The sequence below is a fragment of the Chiloscyllium plagiosum genome, chromosome 7, assembly GCF_004010195.1.
Source record: "Chiloscyllium plagiosum isolate BGI_BamShark_2017 chromosome 7, ASM401019v2, whole genome shotgun sequence".
In the NCBI taxonomy this organism is placed as follows: Eukaryota; Metazoa; Chordata; class Chondrichthyes; order Orectolobiformes; family Hemiscylliidae; genus Chiloscyllium; species Chiloscyllium plagiosum.
The window spans coordinates 91,797,444-91,821,871 of NC_057716.1; the positions used below are offsets into that span (position 1 = coordinate 91,797,444).

The 24,428-nt window shown below is 40.3% G+C and overlaps 1 protein-coding gene across 4 annotated transcripts in view; it reads right to left on the reverse strand.

The window, feature by feature from the left end:
- The window catches only part of ptpn4a (protein tyrosine phosphatase non-receptor type 4a), a 343,217-nt gene that overhangs the window by 210,251 nt on the left and 108,538 nt on the right, over positions 1-24,428 (reverse strand). For all 4 annotated transcript variants that reach the window (XM_043694229.1, XM_043694231.1, XM_043694228.1 and 1 more), the window contains one exon: positions 14,482-14,636. In XM_043694229.1, the coding sequence (XP_043550164.1) occupies positions 14,482-14,619 (138 nt within the window). In that variant the 5' untranslated portion in view covers positions 14,620-14,636. The remainder of the gene's footprint in view (positions 1-14,481; positions 14,637-24,428) is intronic.

Consider the following 24,428-nt stretch of genomic DNA (forward strand, 5'->3'; position numbering starts at 1 on the left):
CTCTCTCTCTCTGATCAGTCGCAGTAGCCTCATCCTCTCTTTAGTATGTTTCTACATCCTTGGGATGAAGTTTTGCTGTGCCTCCCCAATTACCCCCAGAAGATCCTGCCATTGTTCCTCCATCGTCTTCCCTACTATTCTCCCTTTCCAACAATTCTGGTCAGCTCTTCCCTCACGTGTTTGTAGCTACTTTCACTCAATTGTAATACTGTCACATCTATATTAGATGCTTCTCCCTCTCAAACTGCAGGGTGAATTTTATGTTAAGATCACTTCTCTTCCAGGGTTCTTTCACCACAAGCTCCTTTACCAAGTCTGCCTCATCACACATCACTAGTACTACGTGTTCTCTTGGGGGCTCTACCACAAAGTGTTTCAATCAATAATATCTCCTAAACATTCCACAAATGCCTTTTCTTGGAATTAAAGGCCAGGCTGATTTTCCCAGTCCACCTGCATAATGAAGTCCCCCATAATTAGTGCAACAAAGGGACCTTGTTGATAGTGAGAACATCATGTACTAGGTTAATAGGCTTGAACAGATTGATATGAAGAAAGCGGATGGGCTGGAAATTCTGGAAAGCATCAAAATAGATAAGGGCTGGACCAGATATATCCAAGGTGACTATGGGAAGTGAGGAAAGAGATTGCTGCACCTCTAGCAATGATCTTTGCATCCTCGCTTTCCACGGGAGTAGTACCGGATGGTTGAAGGAAGGGAGTTGAATATTGTTCCTCTACTCAAGAAAGAGAACACTGAAATGCCTGCGAATTACTGACCAGTCTTAATCTGTGGTATGCAAGGTACTGGAAAGGATTCGGAGAGATAGGATTTATGACTATTTGGAAAAACTGAGTTTGATTAAAGATAGTCAGCATGGCTTTGAGAAGGGCAGGTCATCCCTCAAGTCTTACTGAGTTCTTTGAGGATGTGATGACACAAGTCGACAAAGGTCGAGCAGTAAATGTGGTGTATATGGATTTCAGTAAGGCAGTTAATAAGGTTCCCCACAGTAGGCTCATTCAGAAAGTTAGGAAGGAAAGGATACAGGGAAATTTGGCTGTCTGGAAACAGAACTGACTGGCCAAAGATGTCAGCAAGTGGTAGTGGATGGAAAGTATTCTGCCTGGAGGTCAGTGACCTGTGGTGTCCTGCAGGGATCTGTTCTTGGGTTTGTTATGAAGATGAGAGTGTACTGTACCTTAAAGTTAAAAGCTAGTAGAACTACCTGACAGCACCAGGTGTTCTGAACAAGATACAATGTAACCTTTTGTTCCAGCAGCTAGTATAGGTGGATGCCTGGACACAAAAACAAATCCGAATTAGGCCAATAAGTTTAAATTATACCCCCAAATATACCTAATTCCAATCAAGTTTTAATTTAGTATATTGACAATATTAAAAACCAATAACACAATCTGATGCTTTGGGGGTATAAGACCAGGAAAATGTGAACAGTTGGTAGAACTGCCAAAAGACCAACAGATGTAAGTTGCCAGTGAGAACTCTTTGAGAAGTATCTGTCTAGAGAAGGAGTTTGCACAGAGAGAAAAAACATCGACACTGACCTGGAGAGCACATCTACAGAGGAAGATACAAAGGAAAGATTTGACAACTGCCTGGATTTGAAATTTCAATTTTTGGTAAATCTTACTCTGGGGTTTTATCGGATTAGTATTATACAAGGGAAAGTAAAAGATAGGTTAGAGGAAGGAGTTGTAAATAGCTGTTTGCTAATTATTCTGTTATACTTTAAGAAATAAAGTTGTTAATTTTTATTAGTTCTTGGCCTCTCAAATCTTCATACTGCAACAGAATAAATCTTTTTAATGTTACTGGTTCAAATTAAGCGAGGGGGTTACTCCATGTCGTAACATTTTGGGGGCTTGTCCAGGATTTGAACGGTTTGGGGGGTTTTGTCCAAGATTTGAACAGTTTAGGTCTTGGATTTGGAATTGGAACTGGTTTTGACATATTTGAATAGATTTGGGGGTACAAAAACTCCCAGCACATTTAAACACTTGCAGGTTAGTGTTCTAGATCTTTAAATAAAATGTAGGTGAGACAATTTGTTTAATTTCGGTGACTTGTGGTTAGGTAAATTCAAAGAGAGAGAAATATCTCTTAAAATTGCTAGAGGGATTCTGGGATTTGAAAATGATTCTCAAATTTGCCAAGGTGGTTTTAAAGGAAAGAAAAAGGCCATACTTTTAGAATTAGCAAAGAAATTAGATTTGGTTTTAATCAAGGACAAAAGTACAGCTGAAAGTGTAATGCAATACTCAAACACTTAGGTGTGTCAGAGAAACCGACAAGTGCAGTAGAAGTAGTAAAACCTAAATTGCAATTTAGGAAAAGGGAGTGAGATGACAAACAAAGAGAGAGAGAGATAAAGAAAGAGAAAGAGATAAGGGAGAGAGAAAGACAAAGAGAGAGGGGGGGGGAAAGAGAGAAGGTACTTAACAGAGCAAAAAGAGAGAGTATTTGAACTTGAGAAGTTGCGACTTAGTCAGCAAAGTCAAGTTAACAGGATGGAGATTAAAAGATAAGGTGGTGATATATATACACAAATATGTCAAAACGCTGCCACATTTTGATGAGGAAGATGTTGAAGCTTTCTTTATTTTATTTGAAAAATTGGCTAGGCAGATGGAGTGGTCCAAGGATTTATGGGGAATGTTAGTTCAGACTAAACGGGTAGGCAGTGCTTGAGGTATTTGCCGTGCTGTCAGATGAGGGGTCAAGAGATTATGAAGAGGTTAAACAGGATATTTTAAATGCTTATGAATTGATACCAGAAGTGTATGGACAGCAATTCAGAAACATAAAGGAGGAACCAGGTCAGACTTATGTTGAGTTCGAAAGAATTAAACAAACAATCATTTTGATAGATGGATGCGTGCTTTGAAAATAGATTGGACCTTTGAGGCTATATGAGAGATTATTCTATGGAGGTGTTTAAAAACTCACTTCCAGAGATGGTAAGAATTCACATGGAAGAACAAAGTTCAGAAAGTGAGAAGGGCAGTAGAATTAGCAGACGAGTACATAGTGTCGCGTAAGACAAGTTTCCGACCAGAATTTCATCACGTGAGGGACAGAATTTGGGAGAAGAGGAGATCCTACACTACAAAAACAAGAGTAGACAGCACTGGTAAAAATTTACCACATGATAAAAAAGCAGCTCAAGAGAGTGGAGAGGTGGTGAAAGGCCTCAGGTGTTTCCAGTGACGTAAGGGGGGTCATGTAAAGTCACAGTACTGGTTGTTAAAGAAAAGATGTGGTAGAAAAAGCTAAGCCAGTGGCATTAGTGAAGGTAGTAAAGGAGACCCCAAGAAGAGCCAAGAAGCTGCAGAAAAGTGCACAGCATAGGCAGCGGCTAGGTCTGGAGTTAGTACCTGATCTCTACAGAGAATTCACCTCTGTGGGTAAAGTTTACTCAAAGAACAGGGGGAGAAGCACAAGAAGTTACCATTTTCAGAGATACAGGATCTAACTAGTCACTGATAGTAAGAGATAAGCAAGTATGCATTCCTTCTGATCTGCTGCCCAAGTGTGGTAAGTTGTGGGATCGGTGGAAAGAAATATAGCATTCCCCTATGTAAGATCAGGCTGGAGTGCCAAATCAAGACTGGGGAAATTACAGTGGGAGTGATTGACAGAGTGTCAGTTCCCAGAATTCAGTTTGTTCTTTGGATCCTGCCAAATCCTTCCTATGTGGGAGAGGCATCCCTTGTTGTGGAGTAGCGCAAGGATGACCAAGAAACTGAGGAGTTAAAACAGAAATATCCTGGTATTTTCCCAAACTATGTAGTAACCAGATTCAATGATCTTAAGTCACAGTACAAAGTGAAAAGTAAAAGAAGGAGTTGAGGTTCAGTTAGCAGATACCCTGTTTGACGTAATCATGCAGGAGAAACCTGAACAAGCAGAGGATCAGACAGAACTGTTTAGTCCTGAAAGACAGACTTGCAACAGCAAGACAAGATGATAAAAGATAGACATGTGGATGTGTACTCAGAAAAGCGGCAGAGAACATTCCAGAGGGTTATTATCTGAAAGACAGAATCCTAAGACAGAAATGGAGACCATGACTGGTAAGTGCAGAGGGGAAATGAGCCGAAGTGCACCAGATAGTGTTGCCAGTAGCATACAGACAGAAGGTGTTATGGGTCACACATGAACTACCTGTAGGTGGTCACCTAGGGGTAGGAAAGACTCAGTCTAAAGGTACAAAAACATTTTTATTGGCCTGGAATGCAGAAGGGTATGGTTAACATTTACTATACATGCCAAATGGTAGGTAAGCCACAGGCAATAATAAAATCAGCACCTTTGTTGCCAATTCCGCATTTCAAGAACCTTTCACGCGGGTTAAAATTGATTGTGTAGGTCCCCTCCCAAGAACTAGAAGTGGGAACCAGTACTTGTTAACCATATTGCATGTGTCTACCAGAATTTCTGAGACAATGCCATTATGGAGTATCAAGGCAAAAAAGGTGGTAGAGGAGTTAGTAGCTTTCTTCATATGGTATGGGCTACGCAGAGAGATTCAGGTGGACCAAGGGTGAAATTTTACTGCTAGGCTGTTTGAGGTGGTTATGGATAGCTTAGGTATACAGCCCTTTAAATCCAGTGCAAATCATACTGAATCCCAGGGAGTTTTAGGAAGGTGGTATCAGACCTTGAAGACCATGTTGAGAGCATACCGTCAGGAATACTTGAATGATTGGGGTAAAGGTATCCCATTCATATTGTTTGCCATGAGAGATGCCCCAAATGAATCTACTCCGTTCACTCCCTTCAAGTTAATATTTGGGCATGAAGTGAGAGGCCCTTTGAAATTAATTAAAGATATACTGACAGGGCCAAAGTCAGAGATTTCACACTTAGATTATGTATTGGATGTGAGGGAGAGATTAAATCAATTAGGTGAGTTAGCTAACTAGCACCTAAAGAGGGCACAGTATAGAATGAAGCATATCTGAGACTCAGACATTTTTCTGAGGGGATGATGTGTTAGTATTATTACCAGTGAAAGGAGATCCCTTCAAAGCCAGGTTTAGTGGTCCATATCAAATTGAGAAAAAGTTGAGTCAGGTGAACTATTTAGTAAAGATACCAGATAGGTAAAAAAGGTTTCGGATACATCATGTGAACATGTTGAAACCATATTATACTAGAGAGAAAGAACTGGAGAAACAGTTGTTAGTTACTGCCTCGCAGAGTGAGGAATCAAATCCAGATGACATGAAGTTTGATTTGCCTCAAAATAGATTATTAAAAAATGAAGAAAATCTTGAGGAGTGGGATAGGTTAGTAAGCTGTCTCAGCAGCATAGAACACCATTGAAAGATTTGTTACTGCAGTACAAGGACATATAGACTATATAGTCACATAAACCAAAGCCTTACTTTGGTTGTGAGTAAAGTGTTGGAAAGAGTTATGAGAGATAGAATTTATCATCATCTAGAAAAGAATAATTTGATTAGAGATAGTCTTACTTTGGTTGTGAGTAAAGTGTTGGAAAGAGTTATGAGAGATAGAATTTATCATCTAGAAAAGAATAATTTGATTAGAGATAGTCAACACAGTTTTGTGAAAGATAGATTATGTCTCACAAACCTTATTGAGTTCTTTGAGAATGTGACCAAACAGGTAGATGAGGGTAAAACAGTTGATGTGGTGTACATGGGTTTCAGTTAGTCATCTGCTAAGGTTCCCCACGGTAGACGATTGCACAAAATACGGAAGCATGGAATTGAGAGTGATTTAAAGATTTGGATCAGAAATTGGCTAGCTGAAAGACGACAGAGGGTGGTGGTCGATGGGAAATATTCAGCTTGGCGTTCAGTTACTAGTGTGGTCTACCGCAAGGAAATGTTTTGGCTCCACTGCTGTTTGAAATTTTTATCAATGACCTGGATGAGGGCACAGAAGGATGGGTTAATAAATTTGCGGATGACACTAAGGTCAGTAGACTTGTGGATAGTGACAAAGGATGTTGTAGGTTACAGAGGGACATAAATAAGATGCTGAGCTGGGTGAGAAGTGGGAAATGGAGTTTAATGCGGAAAAGTGTGAGGTGATTCACTTTGGAAAGAGTAATATGAATAAAGAGTACTGGGCTAATGGTAAGATTCTTCATAATGTAGGTGAGCAGAGGGATCGTCGTGTCCATGTACATAGATCCTTGAAAGTTGCCACCCAGGTTGATTGGGTTGTTAAGGCGGCATACGGTGTGCTAGCTTTTATTGGTAGAAGGATCAAGTTTCAGAACTGAGGTCATGCTGCACCTGTACAAAACTCTGGTGCAGCCACACTTGGAATATTGCGTACAGTTCTGATCACCACATTATATGAAGGATGTGGAAGCTTTGGAAAGGGTTCAGAGGAGATTTATAAGGATGTTGCCATTCGAAAGGAGGTACAGAGGTGTCTTAATAAAGATATAAGATAATCAGAGCGTTAGATAATTAGAGGGTGGACAGTCACAGCCTTTTTCCTCAGATGGTGATGGTTTGCATGAGGGGACATAGCTTTAAATTGAGGGTTGATAGATATAGGTCAGATGGCAGAGGTTGTTTCCTTATTCAGAGTGGGAGGGGCATGGAACACTGCCTGCAACAGTAGTAGACTCGCCAACTTTAAGGGCATTTAAATGGTCATTGGATAGGCATATGGACGAGAATGAAATACTGCAGGTTTGATGGGCTTCAGATTGGTTTCACAGGTTTCTAGGGCCAAAGGGCCTGTACCATGCTGTAATGTTCTATGTGTAAAATCAAATGGGCAGGACTAATGCTCTTGTACATGAAGCAGACCTAGGGAATACTGCTCCGATAGGGCAACGCCCCTTTTGGCTTAATCCTTTCGAAGACAAACAAGTCCAGATGAAGGTAGAGGCCGTGCTCGATGAGGACATCATCGAACCAGGCCAGAGTGAGTGGAGATCACCGATCACCTTAGTTCTCAAACTGGACAGGACTCAAATGATTCTGTGTGGATTGTTGGAAAGTCAACGCCATTGCAAAATCAGACTCCTACCCAATTCCTGGAATGGAGGACTGTATTGAGAAAATTGGACAAACCAGTTACATCACCAGGTTGGACTTAATGCGTGGTTACTGCAGGTATCTTTATCAGAGACAGCAAAAGAAATTTCTGCATTTGTAACCCCAAATGGGCTTAAAGTGTTCTGATCAGTTTGAAGTGATGACCTTTGAAATGAAGAACGCACCCAACACATTCCAAAGACTCATGAACAGAGTTGTAGCTGGGTGAACAAACTGTGCAGTCTGTTTGGACAATGTAGTGCTCTTTACTAAGTCCTGGAAAGATCACATGGTACAGTTGGCAGAGCTCTTTGACCGACTATAAGAATCAAAACTGGTAATAAACTTAAACAAAACTGAATTCGCAAAAGCAGAGATAACGTTCTTCGGACATAACATCGGTCATGAAAGGTTGACCCCACTGAATGCAAAGATGAAGGCCACCGAGGAATTTCCATGACCAACCTCAAAGAAAGAGGTGCATCAATTTTTAGGACTCAGCGGATTCTATCAGAGGTTTATTCCAAAATTCAGCAGTGTAGTGGCACCGGTAACCAATTTGCTGAATAACAAAGTTTTGGTGGACAGAACAATGCCAAGAGGCATTTGACCATTTGAACGCCATATTAACCAACAAACCAGTTTTAGCTACATCAAACTTTTCAAAATCTTTTAAAGTTGCCATCGATGCTAGTGACACAGGAGATGGAGCTGTACTCCTACAGGAAGAGGAGGATGGGATTGAATCGCTAGTTGGTTACTTTTCGAACAAGGTCAACATCTACCAGAGGAAATACTCCACAATCGAAAAAGAACTATTGAGTTTGGTACTAGCCTTGCAATATTTTAATGCATATGTCACGAACCATGTGTCAGAAACAGTAGCATACACTGATCACAATCCTCTTACATTTTTAGAACGCTTTAAAAACAAGAACATGAGACTATTTAGTTGGAGTCTTACGATACAGGCCTAATTTAAAAATCATACATTTGCAGGTCGCAAGAATGTAATCGCAGATGCGTTATTGCAGATTTAACTGATAAAGTTTAGATGAGATTTGTATTTATTTAATGTTATATATGGGAAGAAGTTAAAGTGAACTTAGATTAAAGTTATCTGTATGTTAGGGTGACGTGTTTAATAAAGTTGTTCATTTTTACTTTAAATATTTCTTGGCCTCTCGAATTTTCACAGATTATTGCACAAGATAAATCTGTGTTGCTGGGTTAAATTAAGCAGGGGGGCTTACCTCATGTTGTAGCTTCTATAAATGACTCGAATGAAGAAGTGGAAGGGTGGGTTAGTAAGTTTGTCGATGACACAAAGGTCGGTGGTGTTATGGATAGTGTTGAGGCCTGTTGCAGGTTACAACAAGACATTATCCAGAATTTATCACAATTTGGGATGATTACCGAAGTAATTTGGCTGACCAATACACAAAGTTGAAAAATCAAAAGGAGGAGCTCATTTCTTCCATGATGATTTGGATGCAGTAATGCGTTAGCACAATGAAGAGTCAACTGCACATGATTAAAAGAGGGAAAACAGAGATCAGAAATAAATATTCAATTTTACAACTTTCCTTGCACCCATTTCAACCAAGATACAAAATTATAAAGTGAGAAATGTTCATGGGATCAAAGCAATACTGGCAGTTGCATTACTTGTTTGTTTCCTTCGAGGAGAAAGTGAGGACTGCAGATGCTGGAGATCAAAGTTGAAACTTTATTGCTGGAACAGCACAGCAGGTCAGGCAGCATCCAGGCTGGACCTGCTGTGCTGTTCCAGCAATAAAGTTTCAACTTACTTGTTTGTTTACCACATATCGTTTTCACCTCTAATTGATGCATGCATAACAATACAAGTTTAAAAAAAAGGGATATGTTTAGAAAGTCTTCCTGAAACCATCTTACTAAGCAGCCAATAGTCACCATTAGTCTTCCATCAATGACCTAGAAAAGAAGATCCTCACAACTTACCCTGAAACTTACCATGTCACATTACAGGTCAGGCAGCATCCAGGGAACAGGAGAATCGACGTTTCGGGCATAAGCCCTTCTTCAGGAAGAAGGGCTTATGCCCGAAACGTCGATTCTCCTGTTCCCTGGATGCTGCCTGACCTGCTGCGCTTTTCCAGCAACACATTTCCAGCTCTGATCTCCAGCATCTGCAGACCTCACTTTCTCCTCATGTCACATTACAGGTGATCACCATTGCACTATACACACACACGGACACAGATACACACACTCTTATAGACACGCAGACACCCACACATGCACCCCCTCACAGACTTAAGACACACTGCACTCACTACTCACACCCCCCACCCCAGACACACACACACACACACACAGACAAAGACCCACATGCACACATATATTTTGTGTGGTGTATTTTTTTGGTACTTTCAGAGTTACATTGCACTTTGCTCAAAAACCACATACATTCATGTAGAATTCTGAGCTCAAAAACTACATGAATTTTTGTAAAACTCTGTTATCTCACTTTTTAGATTGGAATCAATCTAAACATCAGGTCATAGACAGAGAACACAGGGGGCTAACACCTTCAACATATTGTCTAGCTATCACCATTGTTAACAGCTAACCCGAGAATGCAACTTTAAAAAAAAAACGAGTTTTGTGATTTACAAATGAAAGAACTGAAACTATCACTGTATTCTAACACATAAAAGGCTTAACAGACAATCAATTTTTCAATGTATAATTTCAGTTACATCACACTGCAAATTTTTGCTATAAATTCTGTGTTACAATCGAGCCCTCCACTATCACCTGATGAAGGAGCATCGCTCCGAAAGCTAGTGTGCTTCCAATTAAACCTGTTGGACTATAACCTGTTGTTGTGTGATTTTTAACTTTGTACCCTGAAACCTTTTTAGGATGAGTATATATACTTCATTATTATTACTCATTTTTGCAAAATCAGCATTTTTAAAAAATAAATGCAAAAAACAAAAGAGGCCCAACTCTGCCAGAATGAGAATTTATAACCTTATTTTATTAAGTGCAGGACAAAGTGACTCATATTCATTATAAACCGACCAACTCCTACAGCTATCCTCACTATACTTCCATCCTGCTTTTTATAAGGATTCCATTTTATTCTCCCATTTTCTCCCTTGTATGTGTCAATACGATGATAACTTTCCTAATGGTGTTTTGAACACATCTTCCTTTTAGCTGAAGGCCATCACCAACAGCTGCACACCCCGCTCCCCCGATGGTTAGGAGGCTCTCAGACATGTCCAACCTATTCCCCACACATCTTTACATGTTCCTCACTCTCCCCCTCAGAACCACAATAGGGTTACCTTTCTCCTCACTTTACTACTCAATTGCCTTTCTATAAAAAGCATCCAATGAGCTGAGAAGTGGCAGATGAATTTTAATTTAGATAAATGTGAGGTGCTGCATTTTGGGGAAGCAAATCTTTGCAGGACTTATACACTTAATGGTAAGGTCCTAGGGAGTGTTGCTGAACAAAGAGACCTTGGAGTACAGATTCATAGCTCCTTGAAAGTGGAGTCGCAAGTAGATAGGATAGTGAAGAAGGCATTTGGTATGCTTTCCTTTATTGGTCAGACTACTGAGTAGAGGAGTTGGGAGGTCATGTCACGGCTGTACAAGACATTGAAATACTGCATACAAATCTGGTCTCTTTCCTATCAGAAGGATATTGTGAAACTTGAAAGGGTTCAGAAAAGTTGCCAGAGTTGGAGGATTTGAGCTATAGGGAGAGTGTGAATAGGCTGGGGCTGTTTTACCTGGAGCATCGGTGACTGAGGGTTGACCTTATAGAGGTTAATAAAATCATGAGGGGCATGGATAGGATAAATAGACAAAGTCTCTTCCCTGGGGTGGGGGAATCCAGAACGAGAGGGCATAGGTTTAGGGTGAGAAGGGAAGGATATAAGAGAGACCTGAGGGGCAATTTTTTCACACAGAAGGTGGTACGTACATGGAATGAGCTGCCAGAAGATGTGCTGGAGGCTAGTACGAGTGCAACATTTAAAAGACATCTGGATGGGTACATGAATAGGAAGGATTTAGATGGATATGGGACGGGTGCTGGCAGGTGGGACTAGATTGGGCTGGGATATCCGGTCGGCATGGACGAGTTGGACCGAAGGGTCTGTTTCCATGCTGTACATCTCTATGACTATCTTCTTTTATGCTTCCTTCTGTCATCGATCATGCCTCATTTTCTCTCCATTTCTGATTCCTTTATCTTTTGTTCCTGACACCTTTGATCCCAAATCTACCTCTTCGCAATCCAAGGTCCTGTCATATCTCCCAGATGAAGCATCAATTTATCTATACTTCAATCAACCTAGCTTAGTGCATTTGCTGCTCACAATGCGCTCTCCTCTGGATTGAGGAGATGAAGTGCAGAGTGGATGAGCATTTTGCAGAACGTCTGCGTTCTGTCTGTAAAAATGACTGAGCTTCCAGTTGCCTATCACTTCAACATACCACTGGGTTCCCATGCCAACATTTGTCTCGGGCCTTTGCAGTGCTCTAGCCAGGCTCAATGCAAGCTGGAGAGACATGTCAGATTCTACTTCAGTACCTTGCAACATCAGGATGTAATATAAAGTTTAATCATTTCAAGGCGTGGACATCTCCTCACATGTCTATATCTATCCCCACAACAGTAGATCCTATCATGAAATGTGTTTTTTTTTAGCACAGTAAACTCATTTTCAACTATTCATTATCACCTACCTAACTCTTCTACCTCCCTGGTTTACATCAACAATTCTTTTGGTAGCATTCACATTTTCAGCTTTCTTTCTAGTTCTGTCACCTATCCTGCACCACCCCTCCCCCCATCATTAGCATAAATACCACCTTTGCCTTGTTGATTCTACTTCTGAAGAAGGGTCACTGGACTCAAATAATTGGTTTCTCTCTCCACAGATCTGCCACACCTGTTGCATTTCTCCAGAAATTCCTGTTTTTGTTCATTTCAGATCTCCAGCATCCACTGTTCTTTATTTTATTTCACATTTATCCTGAACAAATAATGTTAACTGGTTAAAAGCAAAGTTCTAAAGAAACTGAGCAGATCTAACAGCACCTGTAAAGAGCAAAGTAGATTTAGGGTTTTGAATTCAATGTGACTTTTCATCAATACTCTTAACTGGATATTCAATTGTCTATCACTCACAGTCTATCTTAGTTCAGTGAAGTCAAATTCCTTGTGGGGTGGGGGTCAAAGTATGTGGCATAAAACAAAATCTGTTTTAAGTTTTCCCTTCTTAACCTCAGTGCTTTCAGGTTAACTACAGCACACAATATCAGTGTGGACAAATTTGTGTGAGACAGCACAGAACGGAGAACCTTTGCTTGTTCCTATAGTTCAGTAACTCAGACTAAAAAGGTCTTGAAAATACCACTGACAAGGCTTATCCTTATCCAGGAATATACAGAGTTTGGAGACATAGCTTAAAATTAAGAGTGAAATTTTTAAAAATTGTCGTGGAATTTTAATCCCTAGCCACTGAGATCACTGATGCGGAAGTCTGGGAAGAGCAAGTGAGATGAGCCACTGACCTGCTTCCTAAAATATTACTACTGCACTACATTGCTAGAAATCTAAATATCCCTGGAAGCCTACTAAAATCACGCTTAAAGTAAAATTTGCATAAAAGACCACGGTGGGCGGCACGGTAGCACAGTGGTTAGCACTGCTGCCTCGCAGCACCAGAGACCGGGTTCAATTCTCGACTCAGGCGACTGACTGTGTGGAGTTTGCATGTTCTCCCCGTGTCTGCGTGGGTTTCCTCTGGGTGCTCCGGTTTCCTTCCACAGTCCAAAGATGTGCAGGTCAGGTGAATTGGCCATGCTAAATTGCCCGTAGTGTTAGGTAAAGGGGTAAATGTAGGGGAATGGGTGGGTTGTGCTTCGGCGGGTCGGTGTGGACTTGTTGGGCCGAAGGGCCTGTTTCCACACTGTAAGTAATCTAATCTAACCATCTCCAAAGCTTTCCTGAAAAAGCAACCCCAGTTATACAGGATATTAGAATAGACCGACACTGCACACAAAAATAAGAGTAAGAAAAATATTTTTTTCTGCACATATCTTTAGTTCATATATTCTATATAAAGTCTTGAACAACTGCACAGCTGAAATTTGGACTTTTAGATTTATAACATCAAGAGTTCAAAGAGAAATTAATACAATGTAAAATAAAAAGGCCATTCTTCCCTTCTGACTCATCATTTCCCCTTTATAATTCTGACCACACACCACCTTGTAGCAAGGGGCAGGAACAGCTCCACACCTTTCTTAAGGATTATAAATGATGGGCAAGGTGGAGGCAGAGCTATCCCAACATCCTATCACTGCTTGAGTTCTTTGTAGAAAGCAGTAGCAGAAGTAGCATTTTGGAACTGGTTACCACAAATTGTCTTTTTTCTGTTACAGTGGTCTGATCACTACTTGAGGTGGTACAACATAGCAAAGAAACAAAGCACTACAAACTGCTAAAAATTTGGGTTAACAGAAAGTTAAATTTAAATGAGATTAGATTAGATTCCCTACAGTAAGCAAACAGGCCCTCCGGCCCAACAAGTCCACACCAACCCTCCAAAGAATAACCCACCCAGACCCATTCCCCTCAATTTAGCTTTGACTAATGTACCTCACATTATGGGCAATTTAGCATGGCCAATTCACCTGATTTATACATCTTTGGATTCTGGGAGGGAACCGGAGCATCCAGAGGAAACTCATGTAGACATGAGGAGAATGTTCAAACTCCACACAGAAAGTCGCCCAAGGCTGGAATTGAAGCTGGGTCCCTGGCGCTGTGAGGGACACCGCTCTCCTTTAATGAAAATCTATTGGGACGTAGGACTTTTTTTTCTGGGATGGTAAGGAGGTAGTTGTCTATGTGGAGAAGACACAGCAAACAAGGAAAGCACGCTTATTCTACATCCAAAACTGTTCATTGTACAATAACTTCACCTCTATGCATACTGTCATACTGTATTTTATAATTATACTTCTCTTCAAACTGTTTGAATTTAACAAAGAACTATACACACGTCTGATAATGTTCAAGGACACGTTTCTTTACTTTTTTAAAAATCCAATTTTGCACTGGCTGCAGTACTTGAAACAAAGGTGGTTCTCAGTATACTATCCTCCTCTAGCCAGAGGTATAGCTTGGTTTCATCTACTTCATTTCCTCCATACACTAACAGTGTTGCTTTCTATCTACAAAATAGTTCACCTAAAACAAAATTAATAAAACTATGAAATTAACATCTTTACTTTCATCAAATCACACAGGCCATTTGTTCTGCACTCTACCACAAGTCATGTCAAGATTATTACCTCAAACTCAATCATAAAAGGTTGCCCTACATTCAAAGTAAATTTACTTACATTAACCTTGAAAGCTTGAACAGTGTTATCCAAGAGAAGAACATTGCACACCACTTCTGTGTGTTGTCTGTCCCTAGCCAGTTCTGATGCTCGCACATTGTAAGTTCTGCCCGCTGGCAACCGGAAACGCGATGTCATTACTGTCCACACAGGGTCTACAAAGAGAATAGCAGTTAATATTAGAAAATTCTTGATTCTGTAAAAAAAAATTCAATTTTAGGATTAATCATTGCTCTAAAGTAATCCACCAGAAACAGCTAATTGTCTGAAATAAGTACAATTGAACAGATATGCTGCCAAGTACCATGTAGCAACTATTGGAGCGATTAAATGACAACAAAGATACATGTGGGAAAACAAATTGCAATTAGACAAAGTACAATTCTTCTCATAGTTGCCAGTACTTTCGGGCAGTTAAACCAACAGAGAGTAATTTTAAAACACAGTTTCTATCTGTGTCCTTTTGACAACAAAAATGTATACTTTGATTCCACAGAGTAAATACAAACCTGTGGCATTAAGCCAAATACATCCTGACCTAAGTTAGGTTATCTCAGTCAGAATCAGATGAAAAAGTGAAAAAGGGCATTTAACAAGGATTAAAATAAAAACCTAAGTACTGCGGATCCTGGTGACTGAAGAAAGCCAGATCTGGCAGCATCTATGGAGAGATGGACAAAGTTAATGTTTTAAATCCAATAGGATTCTTCTTTAGAATTACTCAATTAGCAAGGAACCTGCCAGAGGAATACATTTATCTGGAATATTTTATATGCTATTTCCAGATTACATCAATACATATAAAACAGGTTAATCAGCTGGGATAAGAATATAAAACATCCCCAGTTTCAAAATTAAGAAAATAAGTGACAGAAATTCTTCTAACAACAAATGGTAATTTCAAATGTACAAAGTCCATCAGATAGAATAAATAAATCCAAGCCAAACAAACTTCCTCGATCAGGAAACATTCACCTACAAATGAGGGAATAATACAGCTAAAAATAAAAGCAGATACAAGAAAAATGAAGTTTATTAGAATTGTTACATTTCTTCGGGAAATTATTCCATAATAATATGTAAAATATTAAAAGATGTCAGAAGTATCTGGATCTCAACCAATCAGCAGTGTTATCCACCAAATCCCATTGTTCTCAAGTAATATTTACTGCACTGAATATATCATTTGAAATCTAACTTTCAACTGAGAGAACATAAAGCCCCACAGCTCGAGCCTTGGATTTTATATTACCGTGGCTCTGTACCCCACAAACTTTACCTTCCCAGTGTTCCCCCTTTCTAGTTTCCAGGAATGAGAACAGTGTGGCAACCACTGAAATTTGATGCAGGTGGTCAAGTATTAATCAGTAAGTACGGCTGGACATCGCTTGGCAAAGACGGTTCCCTATGGAAGCCCGATCTCATATTTAGAAAAGACCAGAAGATCGCAGTTGTAGATGTCACAGTGCAGTACGAGAATGAGAGTAAAGCACTGGAGACAGCATGGCGAGAAAAACAAGAGAAATATAAACACCTGAATGCCGAGGTCACGGAATTGACGGGAGGCGTGGACCCCAAATACTTTGGCTTCGTGATGGGCGCACGAGGCAAGTATTATCAGATTTGGGGATCGGCTAGAAGGGCAATCTTATATGTTCCCATGTCCGTATTATGATATCCCAAGTTGAACCTTTAAATAAACTTTATTACGGGGAGTCTGATAAACTAGAATAAACATAAAACGTAAATAAACTGGATTTTAATATAACCATTCTAAAACAAAAACAATTCTAAAACAATGTCAATTCAGAGAGGAAATAATAATTCATCCTCCAAAAGAGGGATAGAACTGGATGTGACAAGATTAGCAGTTAACCCAAATGCAGTTAGAAGAATTCTTCCACAAGTTAATGAATAACTGAATTCAGTACAAACAGATCCGGAATTACTGACTGACTGAAAAATACACTCCATTCAAATAAAATACAGACAAACACTGAGCACACTCTATAGTCTCAAACTAATTAAAATGATGCCAAATACTGAAACCTATTGGTACCTACTTGATTGAGTTCCTAACATTCCTCAAATTGAATCAAAAACAGATGCTACATTGCATATTTGTTGCTTGCCTCAGGACAACTTTACCTAAGAAAGAGTAAAGCAATCAAATTACTATTTCTTTTATTCTTTCTTGAAGGCAGGCGCTGCTGTCATTTGTTGCCTTGCCTGTTCTCTATACCATTCTCTGTAGGCATGAAGATTTTAAAAATTTCAGCTAAATTTCACACTTGTCTAAAAGGTCTTTGCAGGATGATGCAAACTTACATGAATGTTGCCTGCCTTACATACAATATTGCAAGCAACATAAGTTGACCAAGAAACCTGGAAACAAATCATGATCATAGAACTCTATTGAAAAAGTGTATAAGGTATGAGCAGGTAGGGAAGAATTAAGTTTTGGGTTGTGTAACAAATGCTCAGCTAGCATAACTTTGACCAGATAAGAACTTGCAGTAAACAATGAGGCGCTGGAGGTAGTGGGTTAACGAGGTGAAAAGCATCCATTACATAATGCCAATTGACAAGTTAAGAACATTCACCGTATAATGCCAGATGGCTTAACCTTTACTGTTGATGTTTGCTGATCATAATGGTCAGGAGAAAGTGAGGACTGCAGATGCTGGAGATCAGAGCTGAAAACGTGTTGCTGGAAAAGCGCAGCAGGTCAGGCAGCATCCAAGGAACAGGAGAATTGACGTTTCGGGCATGAGCCCTTCTTCAGGAGAGGCTCATGCCCGAAATGTCGATTCTCCTGATCATAATGGTCACCCAATCAAAGTAGATGTTGCCTTATTTGGAAGATGCACCCTGTAAGTGACTATATAATTCCTTAAGAATCTGCGGTGGAGAGAAGACCGAGAACTCACGTCCCCGTAAACATGGGCGATTGTTCTCTCACCCTCCCAGGCCTGGAATACAGATAAAGGAGGTAAAACTATACTGCATCTCTGGGCGTTTTGCTTCGAATGAGGCGGGAATGGGACAATATTGGCATAGTCAGCAGGATCCAAACAAATAGTTACAATCAGACGGTATCAGCGATCGCCCAGAGCATCGGTGTCTCAAGATGGATGGGGCCACAAGGTAAGATTTTAAACCTCGGTTCCTCTTGATATTCCTGTGTGCCGGAAACGGTCCCCTCACTTGATTACTCACTATTCTACAGACTCCTCGAACGGTAATTAATTCAGTAGAAAAAGACAGTTTCGTAAACGTGCTGACAAACAGGGGTTTGAGTCCCGTGGGTTTTAATTGGGGTTCGCGTCCCTGGATTTGATGGGGATTCATGCTCCCTGGGTTTTAATTGGGGTTCAAGTCCACTGGGATTAATTGGGGTATGAGTTCCCCCGGTTTTAATTGGGATGAGAGTCCCCTGGGTTTTTTATTGGGGTTGAGTCCCTTGGCTTTTAATTGAGACTTGCATTCCCAGGTTTGATTCTTGTTCGAGTCCCCTGGGTTTAACTGGGGTTAGACTGCCCGGAAATATAGAGTAAGGAAAGGGGTTTGAGTCCCCATGAGAAGTAAAGTGAGAAAGAGGTTAAAGTCCCCCAAGTTGCAAGAATAGAGGCTCTTATAGTCTTTGTTCTGGGGGAAGAGAATGGCTTGAACTGCAGCACAGTTTGCTCCACTGTGAAGTTTTTTTTTGGATGTGATTTCGTTGTGAGGGTACGGCTGATCTTTGTTTCCTTGGCGGCCTCATGCGATAGCGGGTGGCATTTCTTTGACCAGTTTCCACCAAGGTGAGAATGTTTCAGTGATCTTTCTGTGCGCGCGCGCCAGGCGCCGTGGGTTTTACAGAGCTTTGGGAATCTTGGACCAACACTTGTGGGTTTTTTTTCCCCTGTGCTGTGGTGGCTGATTCGGAGTCTGTGAACGTGATTTACTTTTTGTCCGACTCTGGTGTGGATGTTTCTGGGCACCTCCATCTTTTTAGCTCCTCGCTTTCCATTTCATGGTTCATCACCAGGTGAACTGATGGGGGGTCTCAAATGTGTGTGTTTTTCCCATTTATTGAAATGAAAAGTTTTCTGACTAGGCGCTCTTAAAAAAAAGAGAAATGCTGAAATTAAGGTTGTACTAATACAGAAAAGGAAGTTTCAATCTAAACTGTGCCATGCTGAGAGTTTGATATTTAAATATTTTGGTCTGTTAAAATCCTGGTTCAGAAAATCCTTTTAATTGTTTTGCCTTGTTTGAATTAGGATCTCAATTCAACATGTTTTGTGGGCTATGTAAAGGGGCAGATTTTGTTTTTACACTGAACTTGTACTATATTATGTCCTTTTTAAAATTATCAAAATTGTAACCTTAAAACAAATTGATTCAGTGTCTTAAGCCCATGTGTGAAATTCTACAATGCCTGTTTAAAAACAAACATTTGGGTCAGTGGTCATACTATAGCCAGATCAGAGTATTGTATTAAAATATCTTTGCTGCTGCTGTGTTTTTAAATGCAGAGTGTTCACAAAGAGTGCTTTTTGAGTTTGATGTCTTGTTAAGATTTTAGAGAATATTAGAACTGGAGGCTGAGCTATTTCAGTTCTGTTCATTATTGTTAAGACTTCATTGGCCCTCTTCATATTGCAAATTCAAAGAATGTTGATCCCTACCAAAGTTGTCACTGTAATTCCGACTTTTATTTGAGAAATTTCATTTGGAGAACATATTTTAAAATATTCAGCATTTGTTTCCCACAAATATTTGAAATTTAAATCTGAACTGAAACTGCCTCTTCAATTGTTAAAGCACAGGAAACATTTTGTTGTTTTCTTGCTGTTTCAGACGTTTGAAATATTTTCCCTGCCAACTTTCACATTAGCCAAGTATCAATTTGTTAAAGGAAAATAATTTTTGAAGAACTTGAATGGAGACACCCGAGGGTTTGATTTTAGGACCATTAATTGTTGTTTATAGTTGACTGAATTGTTTAGGCAGTACAATTGAGAAGTTTATGGATTGTATAAAACATGATAATGTCATAGATACTGAACAGAGTAACAGACTTCAAGAATTCAAAGAATATTGAAATAGGCAGACACAATTTAGTTTAGTTAAATGTGTGATTATCTTAGAGTCATAGAGCTTCATACTAATAACCACCTCGGCAAGAAAGGAATGAGAGAGGAAATGCAAATATACTTTCAGCAGCTAACATCTTCTCTAGAGTTTCTCCGTTCACAGTAAAACAACAGATTCAATCAGCTCCCCAGTCATGAGCATGAAAAGCGAAGTTAACAACAGTGAAGAGGAGATCAGAACGCTTTTTGTCTGCCCATTAAACTACTTGAGCTTTAGCTTATCTTTTGATCATTTAAGGGATATGAGGGTTCACTGACCAAGTTAACAGCACAACAGCAAGCTGGCTTTGTTACATTTAAAACAGCAGAGCAGGAACTGAAGCAGCAAAGAATGCTGCATTAACCTAGCCTTTTGCTGCAGCTGATGCATGCTCAGATGCACTGGTATCCTTTATCTGAAGCATCTCCGGAAGGATGGAAGTCTTGTCAGTTTTGTTAAGTATTTAACTGCCCTTTTCTAAGAATTCAGAATTCTCCAGAGTGATGCAGAAGGACAGACTGGATTTTGTTTTCAGGTTGGATTTTACTGAAAGGGATTTTGGAGAACTGGCTCTTTTCTACTCAACTTGGAAGGGATGGAATGGTAACCAAGGACTGTGGATTTAAGAACTTCACTGGTGAACTTCTTTCCCCACATGGGAGGAGCGTAGAAATTCTATTTACTGCACAGACTAGTAATTTTTGTTGTTATAATAATTGTATGCTGCGTGTCAATAACTTGCTTAAATACTGGCTGTCAGAGTCTTATGAAATTTGCTAGTGCCATCTAGGTGGGTATCATGAAATGATAAAAGGAGGGAATGAGAAAATGTATAAGTTATGAGCAGGTAGGGAAAGAGTTAAGTTTTGGGTTGTGTAACAAAGGCTCAGCTAGCATGACTCAGATCAGATAAGAACTTGCAGTAAACAATGAAATCCTGGAGGCAAGGGTAGTGGATTAACGAGGTAACAAACATCCCTTATGTAACGCCAGCTAACAAGGTGAAAAGCATCCATTGTATAATGCCAGATGGCTTAACCTTAACTGTCAATGCTCGCTGATTGTGATGGTCACCCAATCAATATAGATGTTGCCTTATTTGGAAGGTGCTCCCTCTAAGTGACTATATAGTTCCTTAAGAATCTGCGGTCAGAGAACTCATGCCCTTGTGCACATGGGAGATTGTTCTCTCTCCCTCCAGGGCCCGGAATAAAGATGAAGGAGGTAAGACTATACGGTGTCTCAGAGTTTTGCTTCGACTGAGGCAGGAACGGGACAACGCTATGACTCTATAATTGACCTCCTGTGGCTCCAGACTTGAAAGCAGCCAGCAACATACTGGATATCCCAAACGCACAGATTCAGAGGCCTACTTGGTGTGACCAGAAGCAGATTAAAGCCACAAATTACAAATAATGATGAGTAATAATCCTGGACCATTATAAAGAAACCTACAAATGAAATGAGAAAATGAATTTCCACTGGAAAAGGAATGAGCATTTGCCTCATTTAGCCATGTACATTGATAAGTTAAGAGGAGGAATTTGGAACATTATACAACGATGCACAGCAAATTAATGGATAGGTTTTTCTTGAATAGACTGCTTCGAACAAAGAAAGTTGATAAGCTGAAGGCTGTTTTAAAAACTCGACAGTCATGTTTTTCTAAATCATCAGCAAAGGCAAGGCCAAAACATCATTTTGTAGTTTCCATCAAGAATCCAAAAAAATTATTCACAAACGATTAAGTAATTAAAGCAGCAAAGACTGATTACTGATTCTTTTTGATAGGCTTTAAGAAGAAATAATGTCAATCCAAAACATGTCATATAGCTCTTCCAAGTAGAAGGCAAGTGAAATCTTTGTCCAAAGGCATCTTTCAACAACGAAAATAGGACATGAAGTCATATTAATGAATCTCACTGCAATTTGATGAATCCATCAACATGTCTGACACAACTCAGTCAATTGTTTTTGTGAATGGTTTTTAAGGAGTTGAGGAAGGGCTACTCCTCAACCCAAAATGTTAATCTTGATTTTTCTTCATAGACGCTGCCAGACCTTGTGAGCTTTTCCAGCAATTTCTAGTTTTGTTTCTGATTTATAGCATCAGCAGTTCTTTTGGTTTCGATTCCTTGGAATATGGTTCACTCCAGATTAGCCCATCTGGGTCCACTTTTGTTTGTCATTCACATAACAATTTGGATAGATTGCAGGAAGCACGGTTAGCACGTTTGCGGATGACAAAACAATTGGTCTAGTGGACAATGGAGAAAGTTATCTCAGAGTTAAAAAAAGAGGTCTCGATCACTGGGTCAATGGGCTTTGGAGTGGCAGATGGAGTTTAATTTGGATGTAAGGTTGTTTATTTTGGTGAAACACACAAGAGCAGGACTTGTACTATTAATGGTAGGGCCTCGTGTAGTGTTTGAGAATGAGAAACTTATGGGTTCAGGTACAAAATGTTTTGAAATTTGCTTCACAGCTAGACAGGGTGGTTAAGAAGGCGTTTAGCAAATTTGCCTTCATTGCACAGACCTCAGGATAGGAGTTGGGATACCATGTTCAGCTTATACCGGGCGTTTGTGAGGCCTCTTCTGGAATACTGCATGCAGTCCTGGTTACACTGCAAAGGGTTTATTTCCATGCTGTAAGATGTTGACTCCAAGAAAAGACATATTGACCCTGAAAGGGGTACTGCACAGTTTCACCAGAAGGTCACTGAAATTTAAAGGTTAAAAGAGAGCAAGTTGCTCTGATTAATCTTTTGTCACCTTTAGCATAGACAATGCAGGATGACCAACTCGAAAGAAAGTGGGCTTGCATAGAAACAGGCCATAGGGTCCACACTGACCATATTCCCAAACTAAACTAGTCCCACCTGCTTGCATTTGGCCCATGTCCCGCCAAACCTCTCCTATTCATGTATTTATCCAAATATCTTTTAAATGTTGTCATCACTTTACCTGCATCCACCACTTCTTCTGGTGGTTCATTCCACATACAAATCACTGTAAAAAAAACTGCCACTCGTCCTTCTTCAAACGTTCTCCTCTCACCTTAAAATTATGTCCCAGAGTTTGGGACTCCCCAAACTTAGGGAAAAGACCTTGCTATTCACCTTATCTATCCCCCTCTTGGTTTTATAAATGTAAATATGGTCACCGCTCTACCCCCTAAAGCTCCAGTCAGAAAGGTCCCAGACAATCTTTATAATTCAAACTTTTCATTCCAGGTAATATCCTGATAAGCCTTTGCTGAACCTTCTCAAATGTAGTAACACAGTACTTCAGAGGAGCCTCATCAATATCCTGTACAACCCCACCAGGACAGCTGAATTGCTTTACTCAAAGGTCTGAGCAATGAAGGCAAGTCTGCTAAATATTATCTTAACCACCCTGTGTATCTGTGATGCAAATTTCCAAGAATTATATATCTGAACCTCTAAGCCTCTCATTCTTGAACGCTACCCAGAACCCTACCTTTGTTGTAGGAGCCCTGTCTTTGTTTGTATTACCAAAATGCAGCACCTCACATTTATCCAAATCAAACTCCATCTGCCACTCCTCAGTCAATTGACCCAATTGATCAAGACCTCTTTGTAATGCAAAGGTTCCCCATGGTAGGCTACTGCAGAAAATACGGAGATATGGCATTGAGGGTGAGTTGGAGGTTTGGATTAGGAATTGGCTGGATGGAAGAAGACAGAGGGTAGTAGTTGATGGCAAAGTCTCTTCATGGAGTGCCGTCACTAGCGGTGTTCCGCAAGGATCTGTTTTGGGACCATTGCTGTTTGTCATTTTTATAAATGGGCTAATGTTCGGATACTTGGTAGTGTGGATGAGCAGAGGGATCTTGGTGTCCATGTACACAGATCTCTGAAAGTTGCCACCCAGGTAAATAGTGCGGTGAGGAAGGCATATGGCGTACTGGCTTTTATTGGTAGAGGAATTGAGTTCCGGAGTCCTGAGGTCATGATGCAGTTGTATAAGACTCTGGTGCGGCCGCATCTGGAATATTGTGTGCAGTTTTGGTTGCCATACTATAGGAAGGATGTGGAGGCACTGGAACGGGTGCAGAGGAGGTTTACCAGGATGTTGCCTGGTATGGGAGGAAAATCGTATGAGGAAAGACTGAGGCACTTGGGGCTGTTTTCATTAGAGAAAAGAAGGTTTAGGGGTGACTTGATTGAGGTGTACAAGATGATTAGGGGGTTAGATAGGGTTGACAGTGTGAACCTTTTCCCGCTTATGGAGTCGGGTATTACAAGGGGGCATAGCTTTAAATTAAGGGGGGGTAGATATAGGACTGAAGTTGGGGTAGGTTCTTCACTCAGCGAGTCGTAAGTTCATGGAATGCCCTGCCAGTAGCAGTGGTGGACTCTCCCTCTTTATGGGCATTTAAGTGGGCATTGGATAGGTATATGGAGGATAATGGGTTAGTATAGGTTAGGTGGGCTTGGATCGGCGCAACATCGAGGGCCAAAGGGCCTGTACTGCGCTGTATTCTTCTATGTTCTATCTATGTTCTATGTAATCTTTATAAAACATCTTCACTATCCATCATCATGCTGATTTTGGTGTCATTTGAAACACGTCTCCTACATTCCCATCCAAATTATTTATATAAATAATAAACAGAAGTGGACCCAGTATTGATCCCTATGGGACACCCACCACTGGTCAGAAGCCTCCAGTCCAAAAAACAACCCTCCACCACCACCCTGTGTCGCCTCCTGTCAAGCCAATTTTGTAACCAATTAGCAAGCTTTCCCTGACTCCCATGTAATCCAACTTTGCTAATTAGGCTACCATGCTTACTTATAG